Consider the following 13227-nt stretch of genomic DNA (forward strand, 5'->3'; position numbering starts at 1 on the left):
CGTAGCCTGAACGCTTGGCTACGTCGAGGAACAAGGGCGGGAACGTCCAACAACGCCGCTCCGAGACACAGAGGAACGAGCCAGACCGCCAATTCCAACCACCACACTAACAAAGCGCGATATGCGCGGCAACATTCATAAACCCATCCACGGGTGAGACAGCTCGCTCGTCAACGACTACCGACGCCACTGCTTGTGCTCGACTTCAGTCCAAATATGCCTCCCTGTAGGCTGTGAGCTGCGATGCTGTTTACGGCTTCGCATTGCCGATTTCGCAGAGAAGAAGCCACCCAGCGCGGTCAGGGTGGAATCGCGTGAGTGATTTGACTGGACGATCCTCGGGTTTGCTCGTCGAAGTCGGTGGACACGTGTCGTGGTTTTTCTTGACCTTGATTATCAGAAAATGGCGGATTTCCTGGGATATAAGACGGAATTCGAGTTTTTCGAGATCAAGAGATGGGAAACTGGACCTCCAGCGTCGGGGGACATTCCATTCGCCTGATTTGCTCGGTGCTTGTCTCCGACTTTGGAAAGCAACAACACCAAAGCTGGGCCAAACAGAGATGGCCTCAGCCGGGCCCGGAAGCAATGGGGAGCGCGATGAAGCTAGTCAGTAGAACGCTCCAAGGAGGCTGGAGAAGTTATGTACAGTCCTGAGTACACAGCAAACAGAGGGACAGTCTTCAACCTGGATCCGAAATGGTCCAGCGAGACACCTGCGGCAGTAGTGAGCATAGCGTCGGTGACGAAAGAGATTAGCATGGGCTCTAACGTCCGTAGCAGCTTACGGAGGCTGGAGAACGATTGGCACTGGACTTCATGAAGCAGCGGCGCCGAGCAGACTCTAGAGGTTCCAGACCCTCGTCATCCCAGTTGTAGATTACCAGCCTAAGCCTATAGTCGCGCTAAGGTTGTACCTTCCCTTTGTGGAGGCTGGTCCAGGGACGGAGCCGTTGACCAACAAGGACCTCTTACTGCGTGGTCCCGTCCCAAAATACGAGGCATACAGTAGCGATGGTCGATAGTCGGCGACCAGTTGGGAGAGAAAAGGGACGAAAGAAAGAAGGATCACCCACCAGGCGACTAGCAAATCCAAACCAAACGATCAGCCATGGCTCCAGGCTCGCTGTTGATTGACACATTGTATAGTACACCGCCCGGGGCCGGGACGTGGTCAAAATAGGCGCGTGCATGAATCTCTGGTGGACGATGCTTCGACAAATTCGGTCGATATTCGCAAGATACTAATAGAAGCTGATACGTCCCCTGCTATGCTATTCCATGGGAATCTTTCCTCGTTAGGTGTGTGTCGTTGACATGACAATCACCACAAACGACGTTCACCTCCGAGTCGGATAACGCCCACCTCCACCACCGCCAGCTCCACCGACTTGACTGCAGTCTGCAGTCGATCGAACCAAGGCGAAGACAGTGCAAAAGACGACAATGCCCAGCTAGGTAGCATCAGAGCAACAGCAAGTATCATTCGACAACAAGATTGTGTCCGTACACAAGGTTACAGAAGACATGTACATGTATGTATGGGTTTTCTGGTTACATGGAGACTGGAACAGGATCATCGCGAACACGAACTACATCAGGAGTCGAGGGGGGTGCATCATGATAGAGGGGTACAGACGTGGGAAATTGGAGGGGCGACACGTTGAGTTCAACACACCACTACACCCCTCCAACCGGACTCGGATGCCTTGGAACGTTTAAGAGGGAGGTCCAACCCTGGTGAATCCAAACCTGAGGTTTCCGTCGCTGGAGAGGGTCAAGTACTGTCCTCCAGAGTCAGAGGCGTACGCCATCGGGGTGAGATTGTCATAAATGGTCATCGACATCTTCCTACTCCCATCACTCTCGTCCTCGATGTAGAACGCCTGCCAGGACCCCTGCTCGCTCGGGGGGTCCTCGCACTTGACGTTCTCGTATCGGTTGCGCCCCATACGCTTGTTGGTGCCGACGCAGACAAAGCCGAGGCGGTTCTCGGCGTCGCGGGTGGCGTAGAAGATCTGGTGCTGGTCGCCTTCGTTGTAGTCGCGCAGGTAGATGTCGTTATTGACATTGGTAAGGACCCTGGTGGTGTCCTGCCAGATGTTGATAACATACCACCCGCCAACGTCGATTGGTGTCGGTTCCTGGAAGGCTGAATGGTGATATACGGTCAGCAATCCTGGTCTTGAATAGGGAGACGCGAGGTACGTACGATATTGTGTTTGAAATGAGCTGAGGAGTTGGGTTGCTTGGTGAAGTTGCTGTAGTAGTAGAGCTGAAGTGCGTTTTGCTCTGGGTAAAACTGGGCCTCGATATCAGCCCTTTTATACATTTTTGAGAGTACCGCCGCAGCTGCTCTGGAAGCCCTCATCGTCATCAAGTACCCATACAATGCGTCACCAACGAAGATGATCCACCACGGGAAGTTAATCGTAGGCTTCCATGCCTCCTCCACTCCTTCAGTTAACTTGACAGGCGCATTCCATACCATGTCACAATACGGACGATACGATTATACACCCGGACGCCCGGCGTTAGCTCCCTCCGGGCGACAATCGATGTATCACAGGACTCGGGGAGATTGACTATCACCAGCTCAAGGGCACCAACCATGCCAGGTAGACCCGAAGTTCTTTCAAGAGTCCTACACTGTCCTGTACTCGAAAGGCGAAACTACCTCCATTACCTCCATATATCGCTCACACGGGTCAATCGCGTGGTATCCATCCACCGCAACTATCCAAGTACCGGTGCGATTTCATTGTTCAACAACACACCAAATGTCGTTTTACCCAGATTTTTACCATCGGCATCGTCCAGCCGTGCACCCTTAATACGGTCACCTGATCCGCTGTTGGAACCTCGGGGAGTAGATAACATCGGACTCCTAAATCCCATTCCCGCCGACCCCGCTCCAATGCACCAGCTTCCAGGTAAGCTTTATACATACCAAGGAATTATGGAACAATAGTAGTTTGGATACGTGACCTCAGAGGAACTTCTCAAGTCGAACGTTTATCATTCCTTCACAAGGAAGTTGAGGTCGTGCAGGTGGAGTTTAATGGGGGAGACCAGTTATGGACCTGAATAGAAGGGGTTGGAAGGCGGGAGAACGACCAGGCCAAGTTGTTCAAAGTCAAACGAACTTTGATTGCCGCCCGGGCCGCCTCAGAACCGGACGGCCAGAGCAGAATGGGCGCTTAAGGCTCCGATCGTTCAACGAATGCACGATGTCGGTAAGGTAGGTAGGTACATTACGCGAGAAAATACCCCATTCTATCCGAAACTCCAACTCCTAGTAATTCTAACTCTCCTTTGGCTCGACTGGCACTACAACGACCACAGGCGCGTTCAGCATCCACGCCAACCGCAAGGACCCAAAACAAATCGACATACTCTTGAGCATAGCGTGCCCCTCGACCCCGGTCGCCTCCTTCCCTTTCGCAGGTAACCCGTTCGCTCCGACCTTCCCTCTTCCAATGACAAACGGTGCTGCGATCTTTCAACCATAGCACCGTCAGTGAGTGATTGTATCAGTGAGTGATTGTTGAATACTGATTGAGGATAACGATATCAGAGTCATACTTACCTCATATCCAAGGTGCGCGTATCGATCTCTTGACTTGGGAGTTGAAGCTTCGAGGGTGAACATCGCATCCGGTGCGTGACTGAATGCTTCCCTGATGACCATCGACATATAACCTGGCAGCGAAACACGTCAGCCAAACGTCAATTCGCCAGGGTGGACGGCTTCCTCACCTCTACCCTGGAACTTGGGATCCGTCATCATGTGCAACAAATACCACGAGTCCGCAACGGGCGTTCGGAGTCCTCGAGCCCTATACGCCTTCTTCATCGTCTTATCGCACACAGTCAGGTACTCAATACACGCTCTCTGCAAAAGTCCACCACCATCAGCGTCACAGTAAGTAAACCCCCATCCACATCCACATCCCCCAAAGCCTATAAACTCAAAATCGACTCAAAAAAAGAAAAAAAGAAACGCACATAAATTCCTTTCACCCCCCACCCCCTATACGCCTCCCATATCCCTGACTTGAGTAGAATAGATATCTGCAGTGCACTAGGCCGTTTGTTAGGCGGCAACCAGTACGCCGCAGCGCAGACCCTCTCTCTCCCTTTAATCTTCGGTAAGGAAGCGTCGACGACGACGGTCACACGCCCTCCAACCGCTACACACATCTTCAGGAGGAAGGAAAGCCATGTACGGAGGTTGTTGCTGTCTTTTTCGAAGAGGCCATCCTCGGTGATCTGTTGTTCATGCAAGCGGTCGTATCCGCAGGGAAGGGGGATTGGGAGTTAAATTCAACCAGCTTAGGACGGTTCGCGAACGAACGAGACGTGTACCTCGTACCTCTTTCACACCGCTCACATACAGCTCCATAGGGTCATGCACGAACGCATTATGCGCCACCTCTACGACTTGATCAAAGTCCTCAGGCTCGGCAAGACGGACGTACGGTTTGGCGTCGTCGCTGTTAGTCTTACCCTCGATCTGAGTTGACGTTCCACCCTGAGGATTTGTGTGGGCAGTCAACTTGGATGTCGAAGTAGTCGAAGTTTCAGTTGTTGTAGCGTGAACTGTTGCCATGTGTCGCTGGAACCGATCTTAACGCTCAACAGGTAACGAGCCGAGACGATTTATATAGCCAGAGAAGTACGACTTGAGTCTACCAGTCCTGCACGGAGTCAACAGTGTCTGACGATAACAGACCCACAGAGATAAGCAACGACTGCGGCGCGGCTCGATCATGAATCTATACATTGACATACATTGCAGTGCCTCAACTCAGCTTTCATCTCAGCGCGCCGTTCTCCAAGTAGCATTAAAAGACGGTGACGAGATACATACAGTCTTCAGAATCTCTCTTCCTCCCAATCGTCATTTGATTGACTCGATACGGTTAGAATCCACCCGTCTCCACCCCACCAAAGCCGGTTAGAACTTTGCTGGATCACGGGGAGGCGCCCGGACCTTTGGGGTAAACAAACACCCATAGTACACCAATCGTTATCACTTGTACAAAGGCTTCCGCAGCCCCCCAGCATTTTAGAGAGTGCCTTTCGAACGATTGAGCAGCTGCGATTGCATTTCTTGGGGTGTGTCTGTCTAAAGCTGGTCCCAGGCACGCCGGCCTTCACGCCCGCAGTCTTACCCCGGTTCGTATACAAATTCCAGTTACCCAAACTATCACCGAATTTCGACAGCGTACTGCGTAGAATGGCCCTATGGGCGCTCAATCGGAGACAAAGAACTTCCGTGGGCTGGGCAGAGTCTTCCATCAGCCTGTTGCTTATCTTTCGATGCCGCCCTAGCTCCCAAGTTCGAACTGAGGTCCTTCAAAGTTCAATCCCAAGAATTCAGGGAGAAAAACGGGAATAAATTAGTAGTCCATGTGTAAGTGGAAAGCTGCTGAATGAGAGTAGAAGAATTGTACTAGAAGTGGTATACGCAATAAATTAGTTCAACGAATTAGAAAATCTGGATGTGAGAATGTGGGTTCGTCCGCATGGACGATCGATCAACTAGTATGTCTCCGGAGCTTGCACCTCTTCACGCCTTTCGTTCTAGAAATTTAAAGCACTACTGCGTGCCCTTGGACGGTGGCACTACGAACCCATTATCAAACTTGGCTCCTCAAACAGAACCACAATAAAGAAGAAGAATACGTACATTTGAGCATAGCATACGCCTCAACTCCACTCGCCTCCTCCTTCCCCTTCCCCTTCGCAGGAAGCCCATCTGGACCCACTTTTCCTTTCCCAATCTTGAAAGACCCCACGAGCTGCAATAATGAAATAATGAAACCAAACCATTAGCATATCATGATCAATGCAGAAGGCAAACGGTCAAGGACGCACCTCGTACCCCAGATGCACGTACTGGTCCCTCGACTTGGCAGTTGTCGCTTCATGAGCGAAGATGGCATCCGGTGCATGATCAAGGGCTTCTCGGATGATCATCGACATGTAACCTAAATCACAGAATGAAGGAAGGATTGATTAGTCGGTGGTTTTCGAAGGGGGTTGCGCAAGAAGAAAAGGACGAAAGCAAAGGCTTTATGCATACCTTTCCCTTGAAACACCGGATCCGTCATCATATGCAACAAATACCACGAATCCTCCACCGACTTCTTGATGCCCTTCGCTCTATACACCTTCTTCATCACTTTCTCCGATTTGGACAGGTACTCAAAGCCCGCTCGCTACACCACCACCACCACCACCACCACCAACAACAACAACAACAACGAAAGATCAGCTGGTCACGAAAGACTGCTACGTAACAAAGTTCATGAAGAAGGGACTCACATAAACACCAGACAGCCCCCACCCCTTCCACGTCTCCATCAAGCCACATTTAACAAGGAGGCGCACATCAAAGACGCTAATCCGCTGCTTGGGAGGAAGCCAGTACGCTGCTGCGCACACTTTCTCCCTCTCCCCCTCTCCCTTTGGTCCAGGAACCTTGGGCAAGGAAGGATCAACGACAACCGTCACCCGCCCTCCGATCGCCATACACAACTTGTACAGGTAGGAGACCCATACGCGGAGGTTGGTGCTGTCGTGTGGGAGGAGGCCGTCTGCTGTGATCTACCCGGCGGGGATAGGGACATCCGTATGTGATGGTGATAGTGATAATGAGATTCGTTACATGGGCAGGAGATCGCGCACAGAGATCGAATGTCGAATGGTGGAGGGTAAAGAAAAGTAATGTAAGCTCACGGAAACGAAGATATAACAGTACACCAGCTCACCTCTTTCACATTCCCAAAATACAACTCCACGGGATCATGCACGAACGCGTTATGCGCCACCTCCACAATCTGCTCAAAGTCCTCCGGTTCAGCGACGCGGACGTAGGGTTTCGAAGGGCCCCCGGGAGATGGGGATGCTCGTTCGGGCTGTGGGTCGGGGCCGGGTTGCGCTGGCGTCGTATCTGCGTGAGGATGTGGTACTGGTGCGGATTCGGGATTGGTTTGTTGGTCTGGGGTGGGCTCCAATACGGCGGCCTCGTCGGGCGAAGAAGACTCTGACTCCATCGGGTTTGCCGTCGAATCTCGTTCAGGTTGCTCCTCCAATGCCGACTCTCCATTCAACCCAGACACGTCGTTCAAACCCGCCCCTTCCGCACACGTATCGACCGCCACCACCTCTGGACCGTATTTCGCCCCCTCCCCCGGCCCCTCCTTGGTAGGCTCGTCGCTCGTCCACTCGACTTCAGACGGTCCCGACGACAGCGTCAATTCGACTTTAGGCGGTCCAGACGACAATGTCGACTCGACTTTGGGGGGTCCCGACGACAGCGTCAAGTCGAGATTAAACGGTTCCGACGTAGTCGAGTCGAAATTGAAGGGTTCCAACGCCAGTGTCGAGTCGAGGTGACCGGATCCCACCGCCCCCGTCGCTGCAGAGTCCGCATTCGATTGGTCCACCTGGTCCGTCGTCGGCTGGTGCTGCCGCTGTTCAGTCTGACTCGCCATTATTTCCTACGTCGTCAGCGCTTGGAGGCTTGGAGGCTTGCTTGGAGGTCGCGTCGAAGAAATTCCACGTCGCGGTTGATGACACGAACCGCGCTCGCCCGAGAGCCTAGAGGGATGCAATAAAAACAACGAAACGAACGAACGAAGGATAGCACAAAAGAAAGGAGAGGAAAGAAAAAAAAGGAACGACCACCGCAGGAGACTCGGATTAGCACAGAACGAACGGAAAGTGAGACAACTAGTCACAAAGTTGTGACGCAGCACCCCCGACCGCAAGCGAGCGGAAAGAGTTTCAATGTCATGATTCATCAAGCCGCTCGGGCTCGGTAAGGAGAGGCCGCCGCAGCCGCGCAATACAGAGTCCAGACTCCGGAAAGATTCGTGAGTCGTCAGCGAGTGAGTATGCTGCGCTGCACAGTTCATCTTCAAGTGCAGCAACGAAGAACGATGACAAAACATGACGTAGCCACAAAGTTTAAATTAAGCGCCCAGGAACCTAAAGTCAAAAAGTAAGATCCATCAACTTCAAGGTTTCTGCGCGAAGCCCGCTCAATATCCACCTAGGAAACCGGGGGAACACACTCGTTATGTACATAAGACACCAAACTTAAACGAACACACATGTTATGTACGCCAAACTTAAAACGAACACACACATACTCCCCCTATTTAACCAAACCACAAATCCAAGCGATAAGCGCTGTATGTACATAGACTCACCAAAAGGGTGAACTTTTCTACATGAAGGTCAAACGTTCTCAGTACACCTCACCTCATCTCACCTCACCCCCCTTCCCTCACCCCCCTTCCCTCACTCCCTCCTCCAAACACCAACCCTCCCAGCAGCCCCACACATCTCCCTCCCATTCCCCCTACACGGCATATCACACTCCCCATCAGACCTCAAACTCGCCGTATCCCGTATCCGACTCCCACAAAAACACTCCTATAAAACCGTCCCCAAACCAACCAACCAACCCAAAGAAAAACACGTCAGTTTTCGGCCAGACATCGAATTAAATCGACTCTCGAGGAAGAACCATCAAGTCGAATGGATTCTCGAGGAAGAAAAACATCGAATCGAATCGACTCTCGAGCAAGAACTTAAAACTCAAGGCGAGACCACGCACCTGCCCATACTCAACACCCCCATACCCCCACCCCAACCGCCCACACCGTTCCAAACACCCCCTCACAGAATTCCCAACCCCATCCACAAAATACCCTCCATCCCACAACGTCCGCGCACCCGTCGTATCAGTGTAACACCCCACATATCTCCACGTCTTACCACTCACAGTGGTGCTTGCAGGAGGAAAGGGTGCGTTCACAGTGGTGGTAGTGGTAGCCGCAGGAGGAAAACCTGGTGTAGTCAAAGACGGACGGGAGAAAACGTTAATCCGACCCGCCGCTCCACACATCTGGCTAGCTATAAACATAAAAACCACATTCAGCCACCAGCGACCAAACACAACACACGAATAAAAGAAACCCACCATCCCCACTACACCTAACCCCACACTCCCCCTCCCCCTCAGCCCTCCTCACACCCTCCCTCATACCACGACTACAAAAACACTCCATCCCATACTCAACACCACCATACCTATACCCGCCCCTACTACACAACCTCAAACACCCCTCCCTCGTATTCCCCTTCGAGTCGCTGATGAATAAACCGTCGGGTAGTGTCCGAGATGCACTGTTATCGTGGTAGCACCCTTCATATTTCCAGGTTACACCGTCGATGGTCGTACTCGAGGGCGCGGGAAGAGATGAGGTAGTGGTGGTGGGTGTTGGGCCCGTCGTAGTAGCAGCTACCCAAGGCCCGAATTAGAAATCACAACCGGAGGAAATGAACGAAGGCAACATACTAGCAGCCCCAACATACGCATTATAATTATCTACCTCCCTCCATCAGCTCCATAACCCCACTGCAGAAAATATACACATCACTCACACCGCGCAGGCCTCTCAACAAACTCAAACCCCCCATCCGTCTTATCAACCAAAACAACACCTCCCCTCTCCATCTTCACACTAATCCTCCCAGGCGCAGTAGGAATCTTGAGCTTGCTCACACCCGACGGGACTTGGAACGTCCCAGACGAGGAGCCGAGTCGGAGTGTGACTGTGGCTGGGTGGGTGGCGAAGACCGCTGCCCAGAGAAAGTCCTGCATCCCAGGGTAAGTGAAAGAAGTGCAAAAAAAAAAAGAGGCAGGTAGACTCACCTCGGCCCAATCCCATCCACTCGGTTTGCTGAGTACAGGTCGTGTCGCATCCGCCCGTGCGGGGTGAGGCCTCGACCAATAATAAACGACATCTTTCTGTAGCAAGCGCGTCGATTATTCGAGCCCGCCTCAGACCCCAAAGAAACACGCACAGTAATAGCAGGATAAACACCCGTCTTAAACGCCTTGATATAATACTCCGACATATCAAACCAAGCCGTATGAGGGAACCCATCCGCCCAATACGTGCCAGCCGGTTGGGCACCTCGAATCGGACCAAAACTTGGTAGAAAATCATCAGCTCCAAGGAAAACTGGTGTGGAAAGAAAGGGGAACATACTAATCCGATTCACCATAATCGTTCCTGTATTAGGTGCGATTAGCGGAATACGATGGACGAGAATACGGACATACCAAGTCAACATCTCAATAAACGTCAACCGATCTCTCATACCCACCAACTGCTCCCACCGGTTGTTAATCAACCAGTTGTCGCCTCGGAGGTAAAAGTTTTTGGATGGCAGATGCGTGCTGGAACGGAATGACGCAGGAGGTCAGCACCATACGAACCAGGAGGGAGGAGACGAAAGACCTACAACATCCACATACTAACAGTCGTCGCATACCGACTTCCCAACTGCGAAAAATCTACCAACATCCCAATCTAATCAACATCGCAAAACCACCTCTAAAGAATCTGAACAAAACCCACAATACTCATCATCCGACACACTCTTATCCCAATTCCCCTGCGGCCACGCACACCCCCAACAATACCAACTATCCAAACTATCCCACTGCTTAAACTGCCCTTCAATCCCCCAAACGAACGGCATCACAAACGCCCCAGTCTCCGCTTTCACCCTCCTCCAACCCTCATTCCCCAAACACCCCCCTCCATAACTACTAACCATCGCCCTCCCCCCAGGCCCTCCCACCCTAAACTGCACCGGATAACTCTTAAACATATTCGTATACCGCACCACAAACCCAACATCACACTCCATCTCCGTAAAATCGAACGAGAGGAATAGGTGGAGAGGTGGGTTTAGGTGTAGACGGGAGCTGAGGGAGCTGGCCACGGTGTAGGCGGTGTGGAGTTGGTGCAGCTGCCACGGCGAGGAGCCGATGTTGAGGGCGATGGCGTCGATGCCTTTGGCGTGGATTTGGAGGAGGTCCTTTTCCCAGTCGGTGGGGGTGTAGGGGTAGGTGTCTGGGGAAAGGGTTAGTGGATTGGGAGGGGAGAAAGGAAAAAAGGAAATAGAACGCACTCCCAACGATATGGTGCATGAACACATACTTGGTCCCATCGCGCTTCACGAGTTGGGAAGTATCGTCGCCCGGCCATAGCGTCGCATTCCCTGTCCTATTTCCATCCGAATCCACGTTCGCAGTCGGAGCGGGACCACTACCCCCAGACGCCAGTAAATCACTTCTCCGTGCATGCCGATGATGATACTCCCGACCCTGTCCATGGCGCCGCTCCAACCTCGCCTCGACGCACACAAGGGGGAGGAAGAGGAACGAGAATAGCAAGATGAAAACGGCTCGGAGCATTTTGGGGACCGACGCTGTCTTGCGAGGTTGCTGGTATGTATGTATGTACTTCGCGGTTGCTGGTGTGTATGGATTGCGAGGTCGTCGGTCTGTATGTATGCACTGCGAAGTCGTCTGTACGTATGGATGTATGGTGTCGTCGGTGGTGGATGGTATTGTGGCGGCGGCGCCGTAGCTGTCTTTGAGGAGGTGAAGCCCTGGTCGTCCTTGAGGAGGGTATGTCTGGTCGTCCTAGGAACCTATAGAGTACTCGTGTATCTCGCCCTGGCGAGTCTTGCGTCGAATACTGCAGGCGAGCTGGAACCGCGTTATATACAGAACCGCGTTATAGAGAGACCCGTCCAATCCCTACTCCTTTTTTGAGCGTGTATTTCGAGTGGCGAGATTTCGAGGGGAAGTAAGTAGATCGAGCACCGAGAGAGGCCTTCCTTGCACCGCGTCGTCGTCCAACGAGTGTGAATCGAGTAAAGAGCGTGTTGGAAATCTTGTAAGGAGCGAACGGATTGAGCCTAGGCGAGGGGGCGTATGCGTAGACGAGATGCTTTTAGGCGTAGGCGAGGAGGCGTTTCGCGTCCAAGCAGACGTTGCGACCCAAAACGAGCGAGCGAGATCCAACTACCGAGCGAGAGAGAGGTAAAAAGTTAAAACCCAATCAACGAGCCAAAGTCAAACGGTTAGAAACCGACCGTGGAGATTCAGAGAAAGACCTGCACGAGGACCACAGCGAGCGAGAGAAGTAAAACGAAGAAAGAAAAAAAAGGTTAAGAATGTCAACCCATTGATCAGACGTCCAAGGATCGGTGCCTTGCACTGGATGGCCTGTACGGCGCTAAGCACGTAGGCTGTCAAGTTCGCGCCGCGGGAGGTGGCACGCGCATCGCATCCTCCATACATCCATACAGACATGCTTGAAAAGCGTATACATAGCTCCATAACGCACTTGCTGTGCCTGGCGCTATCATGGTCATAGTCTACAAGCATGGGGTCCCAGATGGTGCTGCTGCTGTACGCGGCGAGAGGTCGATTGAAGAGAGGACGAGGAGGGAGAGGAAGAGGAAGAGGAATTGATGATCGCGGCTGAAAGCTACGTCTCTTGTCGTCAACGGTAAGACCGAATTCGAAGGTTGATCCTTTGATGCAATCCGCGGCTTCGAGTGGATGGGATTGACGCGTCTTGCTTCCCTTTCTGCGGATGTCATTTTTGTGTTGGTCTGAATAGACTTGCAGTACGACGCTAGCAGCCGGCTTACACTTCACGCAGAGAGGAGCATGCAGCCTTTTGGGCGTACGACTACAGGGACGACATTCGTTAGTACAAAAAGACCCAGAGGAACGGGGCGAGGAACGTACATATGTACACTCTCTTCCCTCCACCAAGCCCTTAGGCCCTTCTCCCGCGTCCGACATCCAAGGCCTAAACTGGCCGGGGCACCACACCTCCCGTACCGCCGTATGCTCGTAGACTCTCAGTTGCTCGTTCGCCGTACGCACCCTGCTCTCCTCCCGTGCACATAGAATAGATCCACACACCGTCGACCTATGTACCAGTCAATGAGCAAGTATCAATGCCCAAGTCGGCCAACCGCCTGAGTCCTCTGCGATGTCATCTACCCATCCCTTCTGCCATCTCCGTCTCTGCGCTATATATCCACCCATCCATCGTTTTCTTGCTATCCACCCATCCTTCGACGTAGCTTTTCTTGAGCGTTGCGTCCTCGTCGTTCAGACTCGATCCAATGAATCATGCGTAGAATGCGATTCCCAGTTGTGAACTGTCCGTCAGGTCAAGCCTGCATCGAGCACTGGATCAAAGTCGTATGTCGCAAGTCATGCACCACATCGTCGCGACTAGGTATGCGTGTTGTGGTCGCTGGGTACCTTCGTCTTCATCGATCTACATACTCAGTAGACATCATCGTCAATGTCCAAGCCTT

At 52.4% G+C, this 13227-nt stretch overlaps 6 protein-coding genes across 6 annotated transcripts; 1 reads left to right on the plus strand and 5 right to left on the minus strand.

Annotated features, from left to right (window-relative positions):
- Positions 1–121: 121 nt before the first annotated feature.
- CC1G_15261 (hypothetical protein) lies at positions 122–848 on the plus strand (the record flags this gene model as incomplete). The annotated part of the gene is made up of 4 exons (XM_002910307.1): positions 122–153; positions 279–314; positions 401–609; positions 784–848. 4 exons carry the CDS (start codon positions 122–124, stop codon positions 846–848), a joined length of 342 nt encoding a protein of 113 aa, XP_002910353.1.
- An 870-nt stretch (positions 849–1718) lies between these two features.
- CC1G_01587 (hypothetical protein) lies at positions 1719–2491 on the minus strand (the record flags this gene model as incomplete). Its single annotated transcript, XM_001833858.2, has 2 exons — positions 1719–2144; positions 2213–2491. 2 exons carry the CDS (start codon positions 2489–2491, stop codon positions 1719–1721), a joined length of 705 nt encoding a protein of 234 aa, XP_001833910.2.
- An 813-nt stretch (positions 2492–3304) lies between these two features.
- CC1G_01588 (hypothetical protein) lies at positions 3305–4612 on the minus strand (the record flags this gene model as incomplete). The annotated part of the gene is made up of 5 exons (XM_001833859.2): positions 3305–3499; positions 3590–3702; positions 3760–3895; positions 4009–4272; positions 4376–4612. 5 exons carry the CDS (start codon positions 4610–4612, stop codon positions 3305–3307), a joined length of 945 nt encoding a protein of 314 aa, XP_001833911.2.
- A 757-nt stretch (positions 4613–5369) lies between these two features.
- Positions 5370–7505, minus strand: CC1G_01589 (hypothetical protein; the record flags this gene model as incomplete). The annotated part of the gene is made up of 6 exons (XM_001833860.2): positions 5370–5631; positions 5696–5807; positions 5884–5996; positions 6092–6227; positions 6334–6615; positions 6780–7505. 6 exons carry the CDS (start codon positions 7503–7505, stop codon positions 5606–5608), a joined length of 1395 nt encoding a protein of 464 aa, XP_001833912.1. The 3' UTR covers positions 5370–5605.
- Positions 7506–8521: 1016 nt separating this feature from the next.
- Positions 8522–11293, minus strand: CC1G_01590 (hypothetical protein; the record flags this gene model as incomplete). The annotated part of the gene is made up of 11 exons (XM_001833861.2): positions 8522–8934; positions 9002–9322; positions 9380–9409; positions 9466–9679; positions 9737–9832; positions 9889–10018; positions 10077–10100; positions 10151–10267; positions 10333–10384; positions 10449–10949; positions 11008–11293. 11 exons carry the CDS (start codon positions 11291–11293, stop codon positions 8522–8524), a joined length of 2184 nt encoding a protein of 727 aa, XP_001833913.2.
- Positions 11294–11837: 544 nt separating this feature from the next.
- On the minus strand, positions 11838–13209 carry CC1G_15262 (hypothetical protein; the record flags this gene model as incomplete). Its single annotated transcript, XM_002910308.1, has 6 exons — positions 11838–11908; positions 12082–12122; positions 12234–12479; positions 12544–12584; positions 12644–12830; positions 13196–13209. The coding sequence occupies 6 exons, from the start codon at positions 13207–13209 to the stop codon at positions 11838–11840; spliced, it is 600 nt and encodes a 199-aa protein (XP_002910354.1).
- Positions 13210–13227: the final 18 nt, after the last annotated feature.

Source organism: Coprinopsis cinerea (genome assembly GCF_000182895.1).
Source record: "Coprinopsis cinerea okayama7#130 chromosome 10 map unlocalized cont3.10, whole genome shotgun sequence".
Classification (NCBI taxonomy): domain Eukaryota; kingdom Fungi; phylum Basidiomycota; class Agaricomycetes; order Agaricales; family Psathyrellaceae; genus Coprinopsis; species Coprinopsis cinerea.